Source organism: Aptenodytes patagonicus, chromosome Z, assembly GCF_965638725.1.
Source record: "Aptenodytes patagonicus chromosome Z, bAptPat1.pri.cur, whole genome shotgun sequence".
Classification (NCBI taxonomy): domain Eukaryota; kingdom Metazoa; phylum Chordata; class Aves; order Sphenisciformes; family Spheniscidae; genus Aptenodytes; species Aptenodytes patagonicus.
In genome coordinates, this window is record NC_134982.1 from 88,912,110 (window position 1) to 88,937,375 (window position 25,266).

Here is a 25,266-nt window from a genome sequence, read left to right on the forward strand (position 1 = left end):
ATAGCTATTGCAAGACAAAAGAAACCCTAGAAACAATTAAAAAACCCCAAACATTGGCATATTAAAACTGAACATGTGTTTAAAAAAAACCCTGCAAAATACTTGTGAGTGATGCCTCAGGAAGGCCCTCACAATCTGCTCAAGATCCAGCTACAGTTTTTTCCCCTTGCTTTGGTTTTCGAAGCTGTATCACAGTTAACTAGGACCAGATTTAAATAACTTGTGGTCTTCCCATTGTGTAGGGAAGCAGCTAAAAGATTAAGACGTAAGCACAAGAGTTCTCAGAAACTAAGTGATTATTTTGCTGCAAAATTCCAGTTAGAATTTTTGTTGAAACATATGATACATGAATGATTAACAGTCATTCTCAGGCAACAGAACAAACGGTGTTCTAATGAAGTATGTGAACCCTGCCCAGCTTCCCTGTATCTGTTCGGGTTCTCTCTGGGCTGTGCAGATAAGCAGTTCAGTCTTGGCGTGCTTCTGGTTTTGCAGGCGCGCTTCCATCACAGCACGCAAGACAAGGTGTCCGCTCATTACAGCTCAATCAACGAAATTTATTCTGTTGAGATAAACGTCGTATCAACATACCGGTTTGTGATGCTCCGTAGAGAGGGCTGCAAGGCATCTGGATACACCCCAGCTAATTGATGCTTCCTCAATTAGAAAAAGGGGGAGGTGGAGCAAGAAGGGGGCTGTGGCATGGGGAGGGCAAGGAGTACTACAAGGATGAAGCAGTTAAAGCGGAAAACAGCAATGCAAATTACTGCTCACAACAGCAAAAGAAATGAATGTGCAAAATGACACAGTTGAAGTACTTTATATCTAGAGTCATGTAAATAAATTTTATTTTTTGTTAAATTGCCTTTTCAGCTCTGAAAAATGTTTTAAAGCAAGCAACAGGCAACAATACCTGAAATACCAGAAAATGTTGTACACATGATGCACAGCCTACTCAGAATTCCTGCTTCCCTTAATGAGTTAAGAGGTACAAGATGCCTTGTATATAAAAGGATACAGCAAGCGAAAGGAACCGGTATTTTCTAAAACATTGTGACAGAGTTTTTCACCCTCAATAGCAACTCAACAGCCCTTCCCAACTCTAATGAAGTAGGTTTCAACTTCTTGGGCAGGTATAATTTCTAGTTGAGAGAAGAGCAAGCAAGGCACAGTCAAAAGCTTATGATTAGTTCCAGATTATGCATTTTTCCCCCAAGTCTTTGTCACAGTTTCTGGACGCTCCAGCATATTGATGAGGAAACTGAGACAGGTCTGAACTGCAGAGGAAATAAACACTATGGAGTCATGTCAAGGGCATGGTTGTAAGAACAAAGACATCAAGTGCAACTAATTACCACATGCTTAAATGGAATTTTTATTTTTATTTTTTTTTTTTTAAAGTTCAGTACCAAAATAAAAGTTTTCTGTGGGTAAACAGAGGCAGCCAGTCATGACTGCCTGGTAAAAAACAAAACAAACCCTCCACCAAAAAAACAACCAACCCCACTTCCAAGATTTCAACTTAGCTTTCTTAAGTAATTGTCCCTTCTGAGCACATACTAATAATTTCTCTCCTTAGAGCAATTAGCTTACAATTCTTACTGTTACCCTACAGATAAGATATAAAGACCATTGTGAACAACTGACTGTCCTTTTAAATGTCAATAACTACATGCAACAACAGCTGCATTTCAATTAGGTGAAAAAGGGATAATTAAAAGCAAAAATTCCTGCTAAAATAAACTGATGGTTAGTCATCGCAACTAAAATTCACTGATTTCTTTTTTTTCCCCCCACATACAAAATGTATGTACTAATTTTCTGAATGTTACCTAAAAGCGCAAGATTATGTCCAGTGCAGGCAAAGTCTTTACATCAGCAGCAAAAGCGAGTCAGGCAGAACCCCTGGGAGAGGGTGGCATCAAGGGGACCGAAGTGCAGCAGGGGCTCGGCCTCACCCCTGCGCAGCATCCGCACCACTGCGGCTACCTCCAGCCCTGAGAGACTACAGTAAAGCTTGCCTAGATAGTCCTTACCATATTGACTTTGACAGATGCAATTTTAATTACGGTTGATACTTGGGGTGTAAAAATTATTCTCTGGGAAACATAAACCCTACAGATAAAGACGTGCAAAGAGGGCTTTGCTCCAGAGCTTCAGTGTTAAACAGAGCTGCCAGTTGTACCTTCCTAGGAACGGTACTGGCAGGGTCAGCATTTGCAGGTGGAAAGTTTCTCTTGGTTGTTTGTCTCCCAGTACCTTCTGAGTTTCCAGAAGCAATGTGTTTCAGGTTTCTAGCAGTCAGCCTCCCCTACGCCTTAGTTCACTGTACAACGTTCCTTTTCCCTTAAAAGTGTTAGCTGGTGAGAGAGATCAATGGATGGTGTAGTTCTGTTCCCAGCAAACCACAACCATGAGAGAGAAAAATACTGAGCAGCAGCATTAGACTGCCTTACAGCTCCTTCCAAAGAAACTAATTTATACAATTGAGCTGTCCCTCCAGCCCTGAATTTTCACAGCTTTGCAGTTATTTCTGACAAATACAAGCAAGGTGCCTTAATTTACAGCTGGTTGTTTTGCAACCATGTTTTGACTTTCTCAAAATTTCTATCCATCCATTGTATATTGTCTTCAATGGTTTCAATAGCTTGCTGGACACAGCGAAGCCGTGCGCTTTTTTCCTCCAGAGAACTGAAGAATTCCTTCACCTGTTGACAAAAATGTGAAAGAACAGTTGGTGCAGAGGCAGCAATGTCTCTTTAGGTGCAGAGGAAGACCAGCAAGACATTTGTGACGCTCAAACCTGGCCTTGGGTCTTCCACCCCCTTTCCCTCCCACCCCCCACCCCAAGAACAGTTTTTCAAAAAGGTTTCATAGTGGCTGGCTCTCACAAGCTGAAGGAGATTACATTTTGAATTAGATTATAAAAAAAAAAATGAAGGAGCTGTCACGTCCTGTGGCAGATCCGTCCAGTTCCTGCTCATTCAACAAACCCTTGTGGCCATTTAAGCCGCAGCACCCGCAGGCAGAACGGCAGCGTTTCAATGTGGACGTCACCGGGGAGACTGAGCATCCCCTGCTCTGCCCGATGGCTGCTCTGCTTCGTAACACACCTTCACCCAAAGCTCGGTTAACCTCCCAGACTGTCAGCTGAAGCAGGTGTTCCTGCTGAGGCGGGAAACTTGGTGGGACAGACAGGAGGCCTTGCAGCTGTTTTTAGAGTGACTCAGTAAGAGTCATCTACATTTGCCTGCAAGCCACTCGTTCAACGCTTTTGGAGGAGCAGCAGTAGTGTCGGTGCTGATGGTAAAATACCCTAAGAAGTTTTCTCTACACAGGGAAGCCTGTGCCTCCTTCTAGTTCTCTAAAACAAAAACCAACCCCTCCAACTCCCCCAGTGCTTGGGAAGCCACTAGTCTCATCCTTGAAGCACTTGGGAATGCAGCCACTGGAAACCTGGAGGCTGCTTCTACTCCTTGAATTCACGGCATTACCTGTGGCTGCTGGACCTGTTGGCAGCTGCCTTCCTCGCTTTCTTTTTTTTTTTAAAAGGAGGCGCTCCTGATCACAAGGCTCATTGTGGAAACTTAATACAACCTCAGACTTGAGTTGGTGTTCATGGTAGACAGATAGTTTCAAAAGCTACAGTGACTACATACTGTGTAAATTCCTCATTTTCTGAGAATGTACTTTGATGACTATGATACAAGATGCAAATACTTGTACAAAGTACAAGAAAGATACAAATAGGATGCAAGGAAGGGACTTGCTGGATTTTCTCTCTCAACCTTACGCTGACTTTGTCTGTGCTCAGAGACTCATAGGTAAGTCCCATGGATCCCCAGGGGAGATGCAGCCACATTTCTGGGTAGGACACAGAAACGTCCCTGCAGTCTGTGCCGCTGGCCAAGACATTGCTATTGACACGCTGTGAGAGTCCACTCAGATTTAAAATGAAGATTAAGAACTACGTTCTATATTGTTTCATTTTATTTTTAATATGGTTGCATTACTTATGCCTGTGTTTTGCCCTACAGCACAAAATTTTAAACTGGCAACAAAAGTAGCAGCTTCTGAAAAGATACTGTCAGGAATGCCATTAAATCTGCACATTGACCAGTCTGGGGTTTTTGGTTTTGGTTTTTGGTTTTTTTTTTTTTTTTTTTACCATCAACAGAGACTGTGGAATAAGCAGACAAAGTGACCATCATATGTGACATCCAGGAGCATGGAGAATTTTCCCCGGAATAGAAGATGTAGAACAGTGAGATGACTTCTCACTGTCCTTCAGCATTTCTCTTCTGTCTGCTCTGTGAAAAGACCTACTTTTTTTTTTCCCCACTTACTACTTTCCAGAGTGGGTAGAAGGCAGGTAAACCACAAATGCTTTGGCAAATATTCATACTCTGCCTGCAAGCTCACTGCTTAAACAAAGAACATCTTTCTCCTTGCCAGTGACTTAATGCTCTTCCTTGAGTAATCTACCTCATCACTGCTATAATCTTTTTCAAGGAAAAGGCAGGATATTGCCCTGATGCTTCATAACTGGTCGTGCTTTTACCATGTTAAGATCTAATCCAAATTTTCATTTCAGTTATGCTACAACCATTTTTTAAAACCAGGATCCGAATGGCTTACCTGTGCAAGCTGTGACCTTGTCGAGTACCGACTTGTCACTCCCGTGACAATGTTTGCTACAGAATTCGAACCGACTTCAAATCTGGCAAAAAGAATCACCTATACTGAGAAAATGTCTATTTTTGTAGAAAGTAGAGTTTTAAAGTACAGTTGGGTAGAGAGAGCAGTAAAACAACTTATGTTCCTTACTTTTCTACAACTTTCTCCCAATTTTCTTTTAAAAACGTCCAAGCTAGATGACAGCCAGATGGGGTTTTGGCAACAAATGCAATAATATGTGGAAGATCCTGAGTTCTTACGATGTCACCACGCAGACCTTGATCCATTAACCTAAGAATTAATAACAGAAATGGAAGTTGTTTAGACCAGTAGATAAAGCTGACAAAGGTCCTGACGCATCATTTCTGCTGGGTTACTTCCAGCTTTTCACAACATACTCCTCAGCCACATCCATCTTTCCCATTTCTGTTACTTCCACAATTACAGTTACTTGGTAGACCTGTATTCTGAATATTAAGGATAAAAAACTAGGCTACATTTTGCTCCTACTCAAAATTTCCAAATGAATATGACCCTCGCTCCTCCCTCTGTAAGAAAGGTACTTGTTCTATACTAAGTTTCAGTGCAAAATTCAGGCCTGCAAGTGCTGCTCATGACTAAGGTGTCCAAAGAGCACTGCAATGCATAGAATAAATAATAACATAATGATACAGCTAAAGTGTGTCTCCAGTGATACCTGAACACAGTTAAATCAGTGTCCCATGCTGTCACCCCCATCAAATGGCAGAAATCACGTTCACGGAATGCATGGTTTGAAGGCGACACCTGAAAAACTCAGTGGTCCTCGGCTCTCTTAAAAGCAGGAAACCTCAAATTTTTCTAAGAGATGTACAGCATATCTACCTATAATCAACGTAACTACAAAGGTAAATAAAGTGTCTGTCAAGCAAAGATAAGGTATCTGAATAGCTGTTTACTTGTATTTCGTCCCAACTTGCTACTGCAAATTCTGAGCTCATTGACTCCCGGCACCAAAACACAGAAATGCAAAGGTGCGACCACTTCCTCCCACCGTATTAACTCTGTAAAGCATTTTATACACCGCGAATTTCAAAAGCTATGAAACAAGACTCTGAATAATTCTATTTCCTGTTTCAATGTTCGTAAATTTTCCCCAAACACATTTCTGTTCTCTGTAGCTACTTACCACTGAAGTTTGTCCTTACTTCTGCTGAGGCTGAGAGCTAATTCAATGTTCTCTCTCTCTACATTGAACAAGTGCAGTCTGTATTTACTGAGGAGGAAATCCCAGCCTTCGGATGTTTGTGCTCCAACAGCATACACTGCTGTCTTCACATCTGCTGGCAAGCTACAACAAATTGAATACCAAGTTACTCTCCATGTCATATTTAAGAATACATGTAGAAACACAACCATGTCACCATCACACGTCAATTGGCATAGCAGACAATTTATTAAAAAATACTGGTCCCTCAGGGGTATTAGAAAGTGATCCCTGTGGCTGGGAAACAGTTAGACATCTCAGGCTGTATCTCAGTATTGTTCCTGTTCCTATTCTGGACTTGTCATTCTTTTTTTTTCTTCTTCTTTATTTTTGTATATTCCTTCCATGGCTATGCCCAGTCAGATACATAAGAATGTCGTCTTTGGCCTGCCCAGAACAATCTCTCAGAGACATTTTGGAGGGTGTTTTAGGAAGTTCTTGCATCATGACAAGAAACAAAAATAAGGTGAAGTTCATGAACAGTAGTTACCTATTTTTACAGCGGGTGTAAGTCAATCTTCAGACACATAAATGAGGGAATACACGTTATTTTCACTTTTCAGAACATCTGTAACAACCCAAGTTGTGGAGTACCACATGATGTTATGTGCTAGTTTGGGCACATATTACACACCAAACTGTAAAGGCACTTGAAAGCTAAAGCATGAGATACAAAACTAAGAAGGTTCAACTTCAGAGTGTGGAAAGGACTGACGTTTAGCTCTTTTCATAAATTAACTCTAGTGTAACTAAACAGAGTATCAGAAAAAAAAACAGTAATAGTTACAGAACAGACCTCAAGGTTCCATTGGATTTTTGCCATTCTGTAAAATATCCTTTGGCTTTGTCCACGCACGGCTGGTACCTGTGCACACACGCAAACAGCAGGAGCGAGTGCCTAAGCAATCTCTCAGACGCTGAGCCTTCATCACTCCAAGACTGCTTGTCAATCAGGTCTTTAAGTAGATTGATTATATACTCCTAAAATAAGGTAACAACGAAGATATATTTTAAAGTGCATTTTACAGGGTAGAGGCAGAGTTAGAAAGTTCTAGTTACTTAAAATATTACCTGTAACTGTTTTGCTGTACCATCCATATCCCTCCTCTCCATGAGCCTGTATATAGGAATCAGCTCATTCATACCTTGGAGTACAGGCATGGTTTGTCTTTCATGTTTCAGGTACAAAGTTAAATCAAAAGCTTTGGAAATTGACAATTTTTTTATGCTAAGGAAGTAGAAGAGAGGGGATAAAGCAAGTTATAATTAAACTTAAAAGACAAAAGTAAAATCCAAGACAAATGTTTTTCAGAAAACTATATGAATAGTAAAGCCTTAAAGGTATTTTCAAAACTCTTTTTAACTTTGCTTTTTGAAGTGAAATGTGTCTGAGCAGCTACGTAAGCTATGAAACCTAATATTTAATCTTTGAACTAAGAAATGGACTGTAAGAGAATGCCGCCTGAACATGAGCCGGCAGTGTGCCCAGGCGGCCAAGAAGGCCAATGGCATCCTGGCCTGTATCAGAAATAGTGTGGCCAGCAGGAGCAGGGAAGTGATCGTGCCCCTGTACTCGGCCCTGGTGAGGCCGCACCTCGAATACTGTGTTCAGTTTTGGGCCCCTCACTCCAAGAAGGACGTCGAGGTGCTGGAGCGTGTCCAGAGAAGGGCAACGAGGCTGGTGAGGGGTCTGGAGAACAAGTCTGATGAGGAGCGGCTGAGGGAACCGGGGTTGTTTAGCCTGGAGAAAAGGAGGCTGAGGGGAGACCTCATCGCTCTCTACAACCACCTGAAAGGAGGTTGTAGCGAGGTGGGGTCGGTCTCTTCTCCCAAGGAACAAGCGATAGGACGAGAGGAAACGGCCTCAAGTTGTGCCAGGGGAGGCTTAGATTGGATATTGGGAGAAATTTCTTCACCGAAAGGGTTGTCAAGCACTGGCACAGGCTGCCCAGGGAAGTGGTGGAGTCACCAACCCTGGAGGTATTTAAAAGACGTGTAGATGTGGCGCTCAGGGACATGGTTTAGTGGCGGACTTGGCAGTGCTGGGTTAACGGTTGGACTTGATGATCTTAAACGTCTTTTCCAACCGAAATGATTCTACGATTTAGAAATATTGAGTTTTTTCCCCCCCATCTCTCATATGCCAAGGTTTTCTGAGCACAGCCCCTCCCTCTTGCTCCCTCCCCACTATTGCTTTTGCTCTACAAACCATACACATACAGAAGGAATCCAATGACTGAGATCATTTCCTTGGCAACATCTTTCTAGCTTGACATGTAAATATTTAGCCTGCAGTAAACCTCAAAGCTACAATCCCAACTGCTCCTTCATTGTCTTTACCTGACTTTGCAAACTGTCTTCTACCTCTGCCAGGACACATCTCAATGATTTCTTCCAAGAGCAAACAGAGAAAATGCAAGAGGTCTTTTCTCACTCTCCCTGTTTGTTTCTTCATCCTTCTGCAAAACCTTTTTTCTGCTTCCTTTCCATGTCAGCTCCCTGCACACATTCTCATTTTGTCCTTATTCACCTGCCTCTTCTGCCTCAAAATACAAGTATGTTCTAGTCACCCATCATAAAACGAACCCTGCTTAACCCAATTTGCATCTCTAATTGTCCCTTCCTTTCCTCTCTAAGCTCCTTGAACATGCAGAGCAGTCTTTCATCACTCTCCTCTTTCTCTTCAAAATAGAAAGACCCTTCTGCTGCTGTCCAAACAAAAATCTTGACTAGCCCTGCTGACATGGCCCTGTGAGCTGCCACCTCAAATTCATACGGTCTTAACTCTCTTCCAGCTCCCCCCACTACCCTCTTTCTTGAACACCGTACACTCAGACCGGGAGTTACTTCTGTCAGCTCTTTATTTCTCTGTGCCAGGCTGCCACACAGAAGTGTTTGCAAAGCGCTTCTAAGACACAGCCTTTTCTAATGCACCCACAGAACTAAGACTAATCAGGATCATAATTGTGTCACATCTTTATGACTGTAATAGCCTTCTTTGTAACTGAGAAATGGCACCAGTATCTTTCCAGGTGCAAAAACATTATCCTAGTCCATCACTTCACACTGGCATCCTTCTGTTAGCATGTCTTTATTGAACACGTTTCACTAAATAGGCTTAGATAAATCCACTGCAGCGAAGAGAAATCCCACATTTACACTGCTGTAAGCAAGAAAATAATATGCTTTCAGTCTATTTAATAGATTTGATGAATACTATATACGTTACCAACACTTACTTCCTCAGTGATATATACTCATAAATACAGTTTGCATTTTTTCAGACTTGGACAGAAGGCCATACCTCACAAGCTGGAATACATTGTTGATGAGACTTGCTCTGTCATTGCTGCTAATCACTGTATGGTTCTCTTTCAAAAGGTTAATCAGACGATCCCATCCGTCATCTTCATAGTGCACAATGTAATACCCATTCATATCCACATTGAATTTAACCCACTCCACCTCTTCCGGAAGAATAATGACATCTGGAAACAAAAAACATAACATAACATCCTTTTTTTCTTAGTGATTCAAACACATCCTAGTACTATACCCAATAATACTGTTACTCTCATTTCAGTGATTGAAAACACAGTAACATGGTTTCTGAATATATTAAGAGATCGTTATGGCAGTAGTATTAAGCTGACAAAAATTTGCTTCTCTAGTACTAGTAGTTCCAGTTCCCCATTCTGAAAAAAAACCTGCAAAACTAAAAGTCTTGCAAACAAACTTTGAATAAATTAATGGCCTAATTATTCAAAGAAATTACCTGCTTTAGTTGTCATCAAAAATCGCTGAACAGTGTGAGATTTACTGGTAATGTAGGTTAGTGGAATGTGCCACAAGTACCTATCGCAAAACAGAAGTGCTTTGTTTAGTGAAAGAACTTTGCAAAAGCTTCTCCAGCTTGTCCCAGTCTAACCACCGAGTAGTATCTTTTGCCCATACAGTAACAGCAACGCGCTGCACTCACAGCTCTGACTTCAGTGCAGAGCCACGTACGTCTAGCTAGCTTGCATTTAGTTTGCTTTGGGGATCACTGACACTGAAGCCACAACAATAGGAACTTTCCAGCCTAGTTCCACTAGCGTGTCTCCAGCGCAGGCTCACCCAGCTCACCCAGGTGCCTGGCCACGGCAGCTCTGCAGCTGCCGGGACCTTGGACAGGCATGCAGGGTCCAACGACAGGGGTACTACTGATCCTGAGCTACAAAGGGAAAGACTCACAACTAAACAGCTCAGGGAGCGTTCCTTAAGAAACAACAGCAAAAGCTCTTATTGTACAACAGTGTTTGCCATAGGAGAGTATTTCAGTTTGCGTGCTGAGATTTCCCCATTTTGTTTACCCTGTGGATGAAGGAGAATTTACTCCCTTCATGTAGCGCTCCTGCTGCAGGTGGACATTCTTCCCTCTCACCGTGACAGTTACCAGGGGAAAACCTTTTTGCAGTGTCCAAGTGTCCATCATTGCCCTTACATCAAGGGTCTCTCCTTTAGTCCAGTGCTGGTTTTTAGCGAGGGAAAAAGAAGACACGTAAGAGGAGGAAGATGGAGTACACTGACAGTGAAACAGAAATGGGCACGTAAGAACTCTAAAAGCTGCTGTGTATGTGTAAGCTCTACATAGGTATGTTTAGACTGGATATCATGACATCTCCAGCCGATTTTCTTGTGGACATTTTCATATAGTTAATGACATTGCTTTAAGCACTGCTGTTTTTCAGTCAGCCCTGGGCACAGGAGTAGGATTTCTGTTCAATCTCAGAGAAAACAGGTTTCCAGTGGAACTGAAGAAACTTACACTCTCCCTAGAACCATGCTCAAGTGGCACAGAATGCTTTTGGAAGGTGCGCGCATCAATGCCACGGCATGGAATAGTAACGTGAGAAGGCACAGATACGTGTCAAACTCCTAAATACTGATGGGTAGAAAACTAGATGCTTACTGCATTTGAAGATGACTGTTGGCTTCTGCAAAAACCATCACCTGGTAGTTCATTTTTATCACTACCTACTGTAGGGCAAATCTGAAAAGAAAAAAACAGAAGTTTTGGGCATCTCTCTGATGTCATAATCATAAATACTGGTCATAGTCTTCAGTAATGTATTAGCGAGACACATTATTCATGAGAAGTTACGAAACTGAAAAACATAAGAGTAAGGAATACTTGCATTTGTCATAATGTTCCACAAATCTTCATTTTTTGTATTCTGATAGCTGTATTTCTGCAGGTACTGCACAAGTCCAGCTTTCAACACATCAGCAGTCAGGTAGTCCCTCAGCATATTTAATATACAAGATCCCTGGAAAAAAGAGGGACGAAGTGTTTACAAAACTACTGCTTAGCTGGCAAGATCCTTGTTTCAGAAAAATTTCAGCATGCCACTAATCTACATTAAAAGTTCACTTTTCTATGTCTCTGATCAAAAAATAATCGGGTTTTATGTATATTGAAACAGTACTTTGTTTTTTTCTGATCATTACTCTTAAAAATATCACTGATTGAGTAAGTTATGTTATTTTTTTAATTACTATACAAGCCAGCACCATATAATGCTTCGGTGAAAAACACTCCTTGGGTTAAGAACCTAAAAAAATTATTTAAGACTAAATTGATACAGAACAGATAGAAGAAGTAAAGGCTTCCTCATTTTAGAAATGGAAAAGCCAACTGCCATTTGAATCCACCCAGGTGTTTTGGACAAGGAATTATTCAAGTCATAAAACTACTAACACCCTGTGTCAGGGACGTCTTGTATGTAGGGGTGAAATCAGTAAAATCCAACTGTATAGTACAAGCAGTACAACTGAAATCAATAGCAGTTATGTATTTTACCTTCTCATAAGAAACATTATCAAACATTTCTAAAATTTGAGCTGGATCTTCCACAGGAGTAGATATAGGATGTGATGAATTTAATGAATCCACTTCAATGGCATCAAAACATCTCCTTAAGAAATAGTCTTCCTAATAGGAGGCAAAACCAAGTATTACTACTACATTTTGCTCAGTGACCATTGAATCCCTATTTGTTCACTTCTCAGTCCATTCCACATGATCTTTAAATCATACAAAGAAAACAAAACCTATCTTTCTTTTTATTCCAGAGCATAAAAAAAACAGTAATACAGACAGCCAAATGAGTTCTAGTGTTCTAAACTAACCTAAATAGTCAAGCTAGTGAGACTTAAAAATAACTCCAAGAAGACACCCGCGCATTCCAACAGTTTGATGACAGAGTGGTCAGTAACCATAAAACAAATTAAAAAAAAAAAAAAAAAAAAAGGTGAATTTCCCTATTATCATGCCACTGTAGTGCTACGGCAAAATTCTGCCCAAATGCACTGTTCATCTCACTTTCGTAGAAAATTTCATGTATCGGACCTCTGCTAAAGCCAGTGGAAGGATTTTAGTGTTTTCAAGTCTGACCCTATTTGATGAAATAAGATTAAATAATTTATTTATTTTGGAAGTCTCAATGTCTTTAAAAAAAGAATACACTTTCACTACAATCATTAACTTCCATCATCAGTTCCTGAAAATACTTACATATAGTTAAATTAACATTCCTATCCTTCAGAGTTAACATCAGATAATCCTATAAAACAGAAATCTAAAAGTGGTTCACAGCACAAATCTGCTTGGTCTTTATCCTTCCTTCAGAAGGCAGTCATAAAATAAAAATACAGTAACAATAAAAATACAGTAACAGCTGCTTACAACTCTCAGTTCTGGATGGGTAACGCTGACTGACACGAACTCCATAAACATTGCAAACCCTTCATTTAACCACAGATCATCCCACCACTCCATGGTAACGAGGTTGCCAAACCACTGGGGGGGGGGAAAAAAAAAAAGCACTCCTGAAATCAAATACACCATTTATCACAAAAGCTGCCACTGACCTGTATGAAACTGCATTTATAGTATGTTCTTGACCTCTAAGGAGCCTCTTCTTAGTGATACAGCTTGCTCTGGCCTCTTCCCATTGCATTCTCATTTTAATGCTAATACACTAAAACACAGGTATTGGAACTCACGTTCCAAGAAACCTTGTAAAGAAACCACGTTTGGCAGGAGAGCCATATATGAAACAGTTAACCTTTCCAAACTTTTATGTTCCTATTTTGGTGGCCTGCAATTAATTTCAAGGGCTGACAATGGTGCAAAGGCCCCGCAGCTGCTGAACTGAACACATTTCTGTTTACAGCCCTCCGTGTCTATGCAGCCTGCCGGGACCCCTTCACCAGAAACAGTCCTCGTGATTCACAGATGAGCACCCTCAAGCTGAAGCAGCTATTTTCAGCTTATAGCTCAGGAGCCATCAACCCCGACCCCTCTGCAGGCCCATTTGAACTCCTTATTCTTCCCCAAATCGCACCTGATGAGCCAGCTCATGGGCTATTGTCATAGTAACCCGAAGTTTAGAAGATGCTGAGGACTTCTCAGGGTCATACAACAATGCAGATTCCCGGTATGTGGTCAGTCCCCAGTTTTCCATAGCACCAGACTGAAAATCAGGAATAGCTGCCAAATCTAGAAAAAACATTAAAATAGTACTAGTGTCATTTTACTCAACAAAGAACTCGCCCACCAGCTCTCCCACTTCATGGCTGTTCCCACACAGGCACAAGTATCACACATACTTCCAAGGGGTCTCTTAAATGTAATTGCAAAAACATACTTTAAAAAAAAGCTCTATACAGAAGACAAGGATCTTCAGTTCCCAGCGGAGCTTTTCAACCTGTCCTTAAGTTCTGTGAAGCAGCCACTTTAAAAGCCTGTGAGCCAAACTTGGCCCTGTCTTAATACTCTAAATTACTGATTTTGTGCTATTTTACTCTCTGTGCTTAATAATGTTCTTGAATACATTGAATTAAATTTAACACTTACCTTGTTTAGGTAAAGGGTATGGAATGCTGAAGTAATCCTCGTAGAAGTCTAGAAGTTTCACTGCCGCATCCAACGCATAATGAGCTTGGTTGATCTTGTCTGGCACTGTGTACACAGAGATCTACAGCAGACGAGCAGGCAGCACTTCAATACCAGCATCAAAAACTTACAGAAGTTGTTCTTTACCACAGTTACTTGAATGACCATAAAAAGGGACACCAGAGCACACACCTAACGCTCCTCATACAAGAGTTATGAAAACGTTTGCAGAAAAATACTATCAGAATTAGGAATCCAAGTTTTAAAGCTTACTTACCAGAACCAGTATGCCCCTACAAAGACTTCTATTTCCACCCCTACCATGTTAGGGTCATTCAACTCACACAGGTTTATTTTAGTGCTGATTCTCCATCAAAACTGTATTTCATTTGCCTTTAATTATATAATCTTACATGAAACAAACTACGTTACCAATGCATATAATTATATAAAAAGCCCATTACCAAAAACTTTTCAAACTAATAAAGCTCAGAATGCAAACTAATCATCCAATTACAAAACCAATTTCTTTCCTTTCATTCCCATAAAACATTGAGATATATAAATCTGATGATTTAACTGAAAAGTAAACCATTATGTATTCATACAGACTTAAAATGAGACAGAGTTACCTTAACTCCACGACCGGTTATTTTGCTGATGGATTTAAAATCCGAAACGATAAAGGCCACGAGGTATGTACTCATCTTGACAGTGGTATCAAAATGGTCCTCAACAAGCCAGGGAGTTATAGTCACAGACTTCACCTAAAAAACGAGCACAGCTTATCAGCCACTAGCAGTACCTGTGAGGACCTTGGCACCAACAATTGTTGTGTTTCTTCTCATTTTAAAGGTTCTACATTACATTTTAAAAATATTACATCACATTTCTAAGAAACACTGGAAAGAAGTCATTCCCATGCCCACTCTTCCCCCCACAGAGAATGAAAACACATATACATATATATACAGGCAGTTTCATTCATAAGCGTTACTTACTTCTACATTGGTAAAACTAGAAAAATGAAAATACTGTTCACTGCATCAGTTTTTCTCAGTGTCTGCCAGCGCACGGATCGAATTCATTTCGCACAACTTCAGCTGATTAGAAGCTGTATAAATCTCAGCAGCCATTGTTACACATGAGAGAAACGAACTCCTCCGAATCGTGATTCATACCTAGTTTAGCATAAAAGGAGTCACGTGTTGGAGGTATCCGTTTTCCCCTCTTGGTTACAGAGGGCCTTAGCTAACAAACTTAGACCCAGGACACATTTAGCCACACTGAACTGTGGCACTGGCACCCACTCCTTATCCATTATTTTATCCATTTCCCTACAAAAGAATTGATTTTTTACACCAACTTTCAAAATGTTTCGGTTTTGAAAGGTACTTGGGGGGGGGGGGAGGGTGGGGGGGTGCTGTTCCCTCATTTATAAGGGTTAGTTTCCTTGCAAAGCAGTAACTAATAGTACAGAAGAAATTATGAAGAATCTCTTACACCCAAAGTAAGATCAAATGTACAAAACGTAGTTAACCCTATATATGCATAAGTATTTATAATCACAAACGGTATTTGTAGCTATTACATGCACGGCACTTTCACTCTGAGATGTTTTTTGAAGTCCAAAGTTTTGTTTTTTTTTCCCCAGAGAAGGTCCTGCTTGTCTGACAATTAAGTTAATACACATGAATCATGTATTTATTCATATGTATTTCATCATTAATCTTAAAATCCAAGATGGAAAGCAGTTTGTGAGTAAAATAAAGATTATGGAGACTACATTGTGCTGATCATTCTCACACCCCTGCTGAGAAGCAGGAACCCACACCACGCACTATTTTCTTCATTCCTTTCCAAACTTGTGTCAGGACTACCAGCAACAGCACCACACACTCTCACAGAGGAACCGCGGTAATGTTCAGATGACCATTCCCATTAACAGCAAATGGCTGGATATTCTGTTCTCCTTTTGCTTCCTTGTTTCAAAGGTCACCAATCAACAGCACGCAGTTAAAAGTATCCACCTACAATTGGCATATTGGACAGCGCAAGGTGCTTTGGTTCCCTCCTAATCATAATGGAAAACCTGGCTTTGAAGGCTGGTTCGTCAAAACATGGGAAGGCCATTCGCGCGGCTGTCGGCTCAAACTGTGTTGCTGCAAGCACCCTAAGCGGAGGAAAAAAAAAAAGGGTTTTGGTCACAAACCTTCGTATGCGCAGCGTTCACACCCCACCCCACCCCCCCCGATGTGTGAAAACAGAGTAATTTCACATTTACAAAATAACTACAGGTACTACCAAAAACTTTTGCATGTCAAAAAGAATTACCTGAGTTCTCCTTCCTGGGTCCTGTAGGTGCTTTTATAAAAACCATGGAAGGACTCGGAGAGATTTGCAAAGTACTGGATGCTGAGAGTGTAGTACTGCCCGGCCTGCAGCGGCTCGGCGGCGAGGAGTGCCACCTGCTCGAAGGCCTGGCGCTCCAGCACCCGCGCCTTCTGCGCCGAGCGGGCACTCCCAGCCTCAATGGCAGCCCTGGTGATGTGCAGGCGCTTGCTGTGCAGGACCACCGCGCTGGTCTGCCGGGTGACCGTGACCTCTATGGTGGCGGTCCCAGAGAAGGTCAGGGTGGTGAGGTTAGGATGGATAAGCAGGTGGTAACTCAGCGGGATGACGTGCTTGGGGAGCCTCACCGCGTCCCAGGGAAACCTTGGGCTGCCGCCGCCCCGGTCACCGCCGAGAGCCAAGGCCACGCTCAGCAGTCCTAGCAGCCCCGCCGCCACGGCCGGAGGCGGGCCTGGAAACGGCCCGGCCCGGCGCAGCGCTGCCATTTTCCACCGGCGACCGCCGGCAACCTCCTGGCGGGGACGGGAAGAAACCGCGGGAATTCCCCCGCCGGGCACAGCCCTGAGGCAGGCGCACCGCGCCGCGCCGCCGCCCCGGCCCCGGCCCCGGCCCCCCTCAGCACGCCCGCTACCTGCGGCCGGCCCGCGGCCCCACCGCTGCCGCCACCGCCCGCCGCCGAGTGCGGGAGCGGGAGCGAAAGCGAAAGCGAAAGCTGCCTCGCCGGCCGCGCCCCGCGGCGTGTGGGGGCGGCCCCGCGCTGAGGGCCGGTCCGGGCGGAGCCAGGCCGTGGCTCCGTGCCGGCGCTCCCCGTACGCCACCCGACCCGGCCGGCAGCCCCGGCTGCCCGCCCCGGCCTCCGCGGGTGGGTGGCCCCGGCCCTGGCCCCGTGGAGGTTCTTATGAGCGGGCTGGACTAAGCGCTGCGGCTCGGTTACTGAACCGGAGCCACCTGGGGAGAAGGCCAGAGGCGCTGGACGTGGTGACATCCACGTGTATGTGGGCTCGGGGGTAATAACTGTGGATTGGCCAACCGTTAGACAGGAGTATGTGTATTAAAACTTGCGTGCTGGAGTGTAATTCCCTTCTCTTAATAGAGGAATAAAAGGCAAGTAAGCCCTTAACATGTTTTAGGTCTTGGTGTCACCACTTGTTCTTTTCAAGGCTATAGCAGTAACTTGGTGTCGTGGTTTAACCTCAGTCGGCAACTGAGCCCCACCCAGCCGCTCGCTCACTCCCCCGCCCCCCCCGGTGGGATGGGGGAGAGAATTGGAAGAGCACAAGTGAGAAAAACTCGTGGGTTGAGATAAAAACAGTTTAATAATTGAAATAAAATGATAATAATAACAATACGATAATAATAATAATACACAAAGCGAGTGATGCACAGTACAATTGCTCACCACCCGCCGACCGATGCCCAGCCAGTCCCCGAGCAGCGGCCCCCCCCGGCCAGCTTTCCCCAGTTTATGTACTGAGCATGACGTCCCATGGTACGGAATGTCCCTTTGGCCAGTTTGGCTGTGCCCCCTCCCAGCTCCTTGTGCACCTCCAGCCTGCTCAGTCGGTAGAGCATGGGAAGCTGAAAAGTCCTTGGCTAGTGTAAGCACTGCTCAGCAACAACTAAAACATGGGTGTGTTATCAACTTTGTTCTCACCCTAAACCCAAAACACAGCACTGTACCAGCTACTAGGAAGGAAATTAACTCTGTCCCTGCCGAAACCAGGACAGGCATCTTCTCACAGAAGCCACCCTTGCAGCCCCACCGCTACCGAAACCGTGCCACATAAACCCAATACAAGTTGACACAGAAAGAAAATTTAATAAGTGACAGGGTAAAAGACAGACAAGAAAGAATTAAAAGTAGGGACAGCAAATTAGATACAATTAGACATACAAAAAAAACAGTGAACTAAATGGAGACATTGAAAGAAAATTTAAAAAGCGACAGGGTACATGATAGGAAAGAACTAAGAAATAAGGATAGGGAGATTGATAAGGCAGCAGGGCCCCACATGGGCCTCAGCAAAGCCCCACAAAAGCCGTCAGTGACTCTGGAAGGCAGCAGGGCCCCTTGCGGTCCTCAGCGAAGCCCAGCTAAAGCCATCAGATGCTCTGGAAGGCAGCAGAGCCCTGTCCAGACATCGGCAAAGCCCAGCAAAAGCCCTGGGACATTCTGGAGAGATGCAGGGTCCTTTGCAGGCTTTGGTAAAGCCCAGGAGAAGCTGTCTGACACTCTGGAATGCAGCAGAGCCCCACACAGGCTTCGGCAAAGCCCAGCTAAAGCCGTCACATGCTCCAGAATGAAGCAGAGCCCTATCCAGACATTGGCAAATCCCGGCAAAAGCCCTGGGGCACTCTGAAGGTCAGCAGAGCCCCACACAGGCCTCGGCAAAGCCCAGCAAAAGCATCAGACACTCTGGAAGGCAGCAGAGCTCCAGATGGGCCTCAGCAAAGTTTGGCAAAAGCCATCAGAGACTCTGGAATGAAGCAGGGCCTCTTGTGGGCCTTGGCAAAATCCACCTCAAGCCATCAGACATTCTGCAGTGAAGCAATAACCTACACAGGCCTCGGTAAAGCCTGGCAAAAGCCATCAGAGCCTCTGAAAGGCAGCAGGGCCACTTGTGGTCTTCAGCAAAGTCCAGCTAAAGCTGTCAAATGCTCTGGAATGAAGCAGAGCCCCGTCTGGACATTGGCAAAGCTTGGCAAAAGCTGTCAGACACTCTGGAAGGCAGCAGAGCCCAACAGAGGCTTCAGTGAAGCCTGGCAAAAGCCGTCAGAGCCTCTGGAAGGCAGCGGAGCCCCTTGCGGGCCTTGGCAAAGCCCGGCAAAAGCGGTCAGAAACTTTGGAGTGCAGCAGGGCCTCTTGTGGGCTTTGGCCACGTAATTTGCAATAAATTCTTAGAACCTAGACCTCTGTGTTTCTGTGTTGTGGAATCTTTAGAACCTCATGGCCATGATATTTTCACAGGTGTGGGTGTGGTAAACCTCTTAACTTGCATCCAAGATGGCTACATAGGGTTATGGTGGTGTTGGGGTTATTGAGTGCTAAAGTTTAAGTGGGATAAGGTTAAAGAGTGTTAGTTTTGGGGGGGTAGGGTTTTGGACTGGTGGGGCTGAGTTGGTTTTGCCTTACCTTGTATGTTTCATAGTTTTTGATTTCAGGGTGTTGTCTTTCCTCTTGTCTGTCTTGGGGTTAGGATAGGGGTGTAGGATGTGTGTTTGATGTTTCTTCTGGGTGTGTTGTTCTTGTTTTGTTGTTTTGTATTTTAATTCTGGTGTTTTATGTGTTAGTTCTTGTCTGGTATGACTGACTTCTGGTAGCTGTTCTTTTTCCTTCTGGGAGTTCCAAGCCTCCTCCAGTGATTATTGTACAACATATGTTTGAGTTACGTCAACTCTTTGTTGTGGAGGAGACATTTCCACAGTGGTTGCTTTATTTTTTTGTTATTTTTGCAGTTAATTGTGGACAATTTTCTGTAGTTTTGGAGGGCTGCTATTATGTAGAGTGCAACTTCCAGAGGACTGATGGGCATTCCAGGCCTCTGGGAGGGCCTCAACTGCATAGAGAGCCTTTTCTGTAGTGCTAATGGGCGCTCTCGGTGCTGTGCGCCAGCTGACCGACTCCAGTATCTGGACGGGGGAGAGAATCGGAAGTGTAAAAGTAAGAAAACTCCTGGGTTGAGACAGACAGTTTAATACGTAAAGCAAAAGCCGGATGCACAAGCAAAGAAGAATAAGGAATTCATTCACTGCTTCCCACGGGCAGGCAGGTGTTCAGCCACCCCCAGGAAAGCAGGGCGCCATCACGCCTAACGGTGACTTGGGAAGACAAACGCCATCACTCTGAATGTCCCCCCCTTCCTCCTTCTTCCCCAGCTTTTACTGCTGAGCACGACGCCATATGGTGTGGAATATCCCTTGGGTCAGTTGGGGTCAGCTGTCCCGGCCGTGTCCCCTCCCAGCTTCTTGTGCCCCCCCCAGCCTGCTCGCTGGTGGGGTGGGGTGAGGGGCAGAAAAGGTCTTGACTGTGTGTCAGCACTGCTCAGCAGTAACGAAAACATCCCTGTGTTATCAACACTGTTTCCAGCACAAATCCAAAGCATAGTCCCATACAATCTACTATGAGGAAAATTAACTCTATCCTAGCCAAAAAGAGCAAACAACTTTTCCCAGCGCGTGACTGATGCGTGTGCGGACAGTCCCTTGGGCAATGCCACTTGCTGTTTCGCTTCTCTCTGCTCTCCGCGGTGAGGACATGCGTAGCAACCAGCTCTGACAGGAGGGTCCCCATCACTGCCAACAGCAGTGGTGCTCTGACACGGCAGAGTTGCCCTCCGGAAAGCCCCAGGGGCCTTTGCTGGGCTCTGCAGGGCCCCGTGCAGGGCCCTAACTACCCCCCAGAGTGCCCCAGGACTGTAACTGGGCTCTGCAGGGGCCTGTGAAGGGCTCTGATTACGCTCCGGAGTGCCAGGGTGCCTTGGCCAGGTTCCGCGTGGACCCATGCGGTGCCCTAATTGCCCTCCAGAGCACCCTGGGCCTCACCCAGGCTCTGCAGGGGCCCGTGCAGGGCCCTAGTTACCCTCCAGAGTGCCCCAGGGCCTTATCCAGGCTCTGCACCTCCTCACCGGTCCCAGCTGGGCTGCCCTGGCCCCAGCCCACAGCTGGAGCTGACTGGTCCGTCACCCCAGCCTCACAGCACATCACCCCGTCCCCCGGACCCAGCCGCAGCCACCCACCCTCCGCCCAGGGCCTGCAGACATGTCCAGGGGCGCGGAGGGACAGGAACAGGTTTGTTCGTTCATGCACGTGGGAGATCCTGGCAGTGAGCTGGCTCTGAGACGCAGTGCTTACTCATGAGCTTTGACCCTTGACCGATGACCTTTGACCCTTGACTTTCCCAACCCTTGAAATGTGTCATTTGCTGCGCGATTATTTACTCTTGACCTTTGGCCCTTGAAACACATCATTCATCACTTGGTTGCTTGCTTGTGACCCTTGACCTATGACCTTTGCCCTTTAGCCCTTCACCTTCAACCCTTGGAAAATGTCATTCGACACTTGATCATTTGCTTGTAACCTTTGATCCTTGACATATGACCACTGATCTCTGAGCCTTGATTTTCTACCCTTGAAACACATCTGATGCTTGACCATTTCCTCATGACCTTTGACCCTTGACTTTTCACCCTTAAGCACATCATTCGCTGCTTGATCACATACCTGTGACCTGTGACCTTTGGTCTACGGCCTTTGACCGTCAACCCTTTACCTTTGATATTCGACCCTTGAAATGTGTTATTCACCGCTTGAATGCTTACTTGTGACCTTTGACCCTTGATACATGACCTCTGACCCTTGAAAACCATCATTTCAGTCCCGCAAAAATGGGGACAGGGAGCCACATAGAGAAGTAGAACAAAAATTTAAAATGTGACGAGGTGCAAGAAACACAAGAAAAAAATCAAAAGTAGGGCCAGGGAGCCAGATGCAGACGTAGAATTAAAATTTAAGACGTGGTGTGGTACAAGAAACACAGGAAAAATTTGAAAAATAGGGACAGGGAGATGGACAGAGGGAGACGTAGAAATAAAATTTTAAAAGCGACAGGGTACAAGAAACATAGGCAAGAATTAAAAAATAGGGACAGGGAGCTGGATAGAGGGAGATGTCAAAAAAGATTTTCCAACTCAACGTGGTGCATGAAACCGAGGAAAGAATTAAAAAGTAAGGACAGGGAGATGGACAGAAGGAAACACAGAATATTTAAAAAGCAATGAGATACAAGAAACACAGGCAAGAATTAAAAAACAGGGAGCAGGAGCCGGATAGAGAGAGGCTAAGAAAAAATTTAAAAGGCAACAGAGTACAGGGCAGCGTTGGTCGAAGAGGACAAAGTTTTGGGGAACCGGACAGGTAGGTGGGCAGGCAGAGAGGGAGACGGAGGCAGGGACAGGCAGGGAGAGGCAGGGAGGAAGACAGAGATGTGGAGAAGGGTGGCAGAGACCTGCTGCAGCCACCAGTTGCAAGCACGCACCGCACCGGGCTGCTGCGACAACCAACCAAACTCCAGCCCAGCCAAAACCGGGACAACCTCCATCCCACATCCCACCGCAGTGGTGTGCTCAGGTCCAACCCCATGCCTTTCATCACCAGCCACCGCCTCCTTCCTATCCTGTGATAGCTGTGCAGGTATCAGTCCCTTAATCTACATAAACTGTCCTTCAAACGTCCATAAAATTTTCATAAAACATCAGTAAATTGTCCACAAAACATCTGCCGTGGCCATCTAGTCCATGGCTTGGGCTCCACCTGTTGTGGTGGTTGCTCAGGACAGGAGCGGCGGCACGGGGCCGCCAAAGTCAGCTCAGGTGGGGTCATGGCTACACGTCCACAGCTTCTTGCCAAGGTCCTCCTCCGCCAGTTCGGGTGGCTGCAGCTACGGTGCTTCCTACCACGTAAGGAAGCGTGGGGTTTTAGCACCTTCAGGGTACCTCTGCCTCCGCGTCCATATGGTGTCCCTTGGCACCAGGCCACGGGGTTTAACATGGCAGCAAGGTCCTCCCCCGGCCTCTTCTCCTGGGGGACCACCAGCCCTTCGGGGTGTAGCTGCTCTGGTGGGGACTTCTCCACAGGGCCCCATGGCAAGTGCAGGAGTCGGGTGGGAGGTGAAGCAGGACAGAGGAAAGTAGAGAGAGGGGGGAAAGGGGACAGGGGGAGGGGCAGGGGGACTGAGAAAGGGGGAGAGGGACGGGGACGGGGCGGAGAAAAACAGGGAGTGGGGCGGAGGCAGGGACAGGGAGGACACAGCAGTGCTGAGGGGCAGGACAGGGGCAGAGGAGGAAAAGAGGGAGGGAGAAAGGACAGGGGGAGGACGGGGGGAGAGGGGGATGGCGAGAGGAGAAAAAAGGGGCAGGGAGGAGGAAAGGGGTGGGGAAAAGTGATGAGGCGGGGAGAGAGAATGAAGAAGATGGGGGCAGGACAGGGAAATGGGGGGAAGAGGGGGAATATATGGTGAGGGAGAAGGACAGAGGAGCCAGCGAGGAAGAAAGGTTCAGGGAGGAGGGTGGGGAGAGGGAGGGAAAAAAACCAAAACAAAGCCAAGTAAAAAAAAAAAAAAAAAAAAAGAACCGAGAAATCATAATACTGCCCTAGGAAATAAAAAACAAAGGAAAAAAGTTGAAAAACCTAGAAATCAAACCTAAGAAATAAAAATAAAGAAAAAAAACCCAAGAAGTCAAAACCCAACTCCTAAATTAAAACAAAAAGCAAGAAATCAAAACCACCCCCCAACAATTAAAACATATGCAAAAAAATCCAAAAAACCCAAGAAAAAAACACCCCAAGAGCAACCCGAAGAGATCAAAAGGATCCAAGAAATTAAAATATCTTAAGAAATTTAAAAAAAAATAAAATTTAAAATAACCCACAAGAAAATAAAGAAAACAAAGAAGGAAAGAAATGAAAAAAACACTACAAAAAGTCAAAACGACTCCGTCGCAAATGGGCGATTTAGATCTCTTAAAGAACCACTGTCAAAGGTATTAGCAGAAGTGGTTTTATTGAAATACGATGTTGTAAAAGTGCGACTTCACACAGTTCGCTGGCGAAGTTCACGCTATTACTGTACTGCATAATCATTTGAACAATGATTCAAAGCTACCAAGGCAGAGTCGGTTACCAAGACAAAATCAAGGTTACCAAGACGCAAATCATAGTTACCATAATACAAAGTTACACGTGACGTCAGTCGCTTACCAAAGATCTGCCGTCAGTGAAAGGTCTCTCTGCCTTGAGGAGCAACCTTAATTAAGAGGTGTCCCAGCTCAGGGGGAGATCCAGGCTGCTTCGCAGGGAGAGCTAAAGGCGGCTCACGTAGGCTGTCGTATTTATGGAATAAAGTGGTTGGCTCGTAGTCAAATTACATGCGGTGGAAAAGGTACGCATGAAACTCCTTGAACCCAGAACTTTCTCTGCTCCTTGATAAATGAGCCTTGGAAAAGCCACCCGATGCATGTGTTAATCGCATGATCGGTGTTCCAAGCTCATACGCATCGATGCTCGCTGTGTCACTCTGCTTCTCTGTGGGTTTTCAGAGAACAGACTGGAACTAGAGAAGTCCTTGGCCCATTTACAGCTCAGGCCTTTGCCTCCTTTGGAGCCTGTACCGAACTACGGCAAGTTTGGTTAAGGAGTCCAGTGCGTCCGTCACAGCCCCCCCAGAAATAAATAAAAAAGACCCCCACAAAACACTCCCAGGGAATCAAAATAAGCCCTGAAAGAAGTTAAAAAAGGAAAAACAAAAAACACTCCCAGGAAATAAAAAATCAGACGCCAGAAATTTAAAAAAAAAAAAAATCAAAATCGCTCCCAAGAGATTTAATAAAACAAACAGAAAACCAACCCAAATAACTTTTTAAAAAAGGAAAGAAAAACCCAAACCACCAAAAGGACGCGGGGAGAGGGGCGGGGGGGGGGCGGGTAGCGGGAGAAGGAGAGAGCAGGCTGGGGGAAGCAGGCAGGCGCGGGCCGCAGGCAGGAGCGGGCCGCAGGCTGGGGGGAGCCGCAGGCTGGGGGGAGCTGCAGGCTGGGGGGAGCTGCAGGCTGGGGGGAGCTGCAGGCTGGGGGAAGCAGGCAGGAGCAGGCCGCAGGCTGGGGGAAGCTGCAGGCTGGGGGGAGCAGGCAGGCGCGGGCCGCAGGCGGGGGGAAGCTGCAGGCTGGGGGGAGCTGCAGGCGGGGGGAAGCTGCAGGCTGGGGGGAGCTGCAGGCTGGGGGGAGCTGCAGGCTGGGGGGAGCTGCAGGCTGGGGGGAGCTGCAGGCTGGGGGAAGCTGCAGGCTGGGGGAAGCTGCAGGCTGGGGGGAGCTGCAGGCTGGGGGGAGCAGGCAGGAGCAGGCCGCAGGCTGGGGGAAGCTGCAGGCTGGGGGGAGCTGCAGGCTGGGGGGAGCTGCAGGCTGGGGGGAGCTGCAGGCTGGGGGGAGCTGCAGGCTGGGGGGAGCTGCAGGCTGGGGGGAGCAGGCAGGAGCAGGCCGCAGGCTGGGGGGAGCTGCAGGCTGG

At 45.5% G+C, this 25,266-nt stretch overlaps 1 protein-coding gene across 2 annotated transcripts; it reads right to left on the reverse strand.

Moving 5' to 3' along the window:
- Positions 1-604: 604 nt before the first annotated feature.
- On the reverse strand, positions 605-16,855 carry ERAP1 (endoplasmic reticulum aminopeptidase 1). Of its 2 annotated transcripts, XM_076362073.1 has the most exons (19): positions 16,846-16,855; positions 16,197-16,726; positions 15,897-16,035; positions 14,495-14,629; positions 13,824-13,944; positions 13,312-13,466; positions 12,651-12,764; positions 11,766-11,897; positions 11,101-11,232; positions 10,875-10,955; positions 10,276-10,433; positions 9,699-9,778; positions 9,228-9,411; positions 6,995-7,151; positions 6,720-6,904; positions 5,846-6,007; positions 4,828-4,968; positions 4,639-4,720; positions 605-2,708 (listed from the first exon to the last, which is right to left on the reverse strand). In XM_076362073.1, the coding sequence occupies exons 2-19, from the start codon at positions 16,697-16,699 to the stop codon at positions 2,562-2,564; spliced, it is 2,808 nt and encodes a 935-aa protein (XP_076218188.1). In that variant the 5' UTR covers positions 16,700-16,726; positions 16,846-16,855; the 3' UTR covers positions 605-2,561. The 2 variants fall into 2 exon arrangements, with proteins under 2 accessions (XP_076218188.1, XP_076218189.1); XM_076362074.1 differs by lacking the exon at positions 16,846-16,855 and having other exon boundaries at positions 13,348-13,466; positions 16,197-16,766.
- Between the last annotated feature and the right edge of the window lie 8,411 nt (positions 16,856-25,266).

Bases quoted from the DNA above. Each gene is read 5' to 3' on its own strand.
- ERAP1 (XM_076362073.1), bottom strand. From the start codon at position 16,699: ATGGCAGCGCTGCGCCGGGCCGGGCCGTTTCCAGGCCCGCCTCCGGCC. The intron at 11,233-11,765 runs GTAAAATACATA...TCTTTTTTCCAG, and splicing joins ATAATGTTTCTTATGAGAAG to GGATCTTGTATATTAAATAT. The intron at 10,956-11,100 runs GCAAGTATTCCT...TTTTCTTTTCAG, and splicing joins TGTGGAACATTATGACAAAT to ATTTGCCCTACAGTAGGTAG.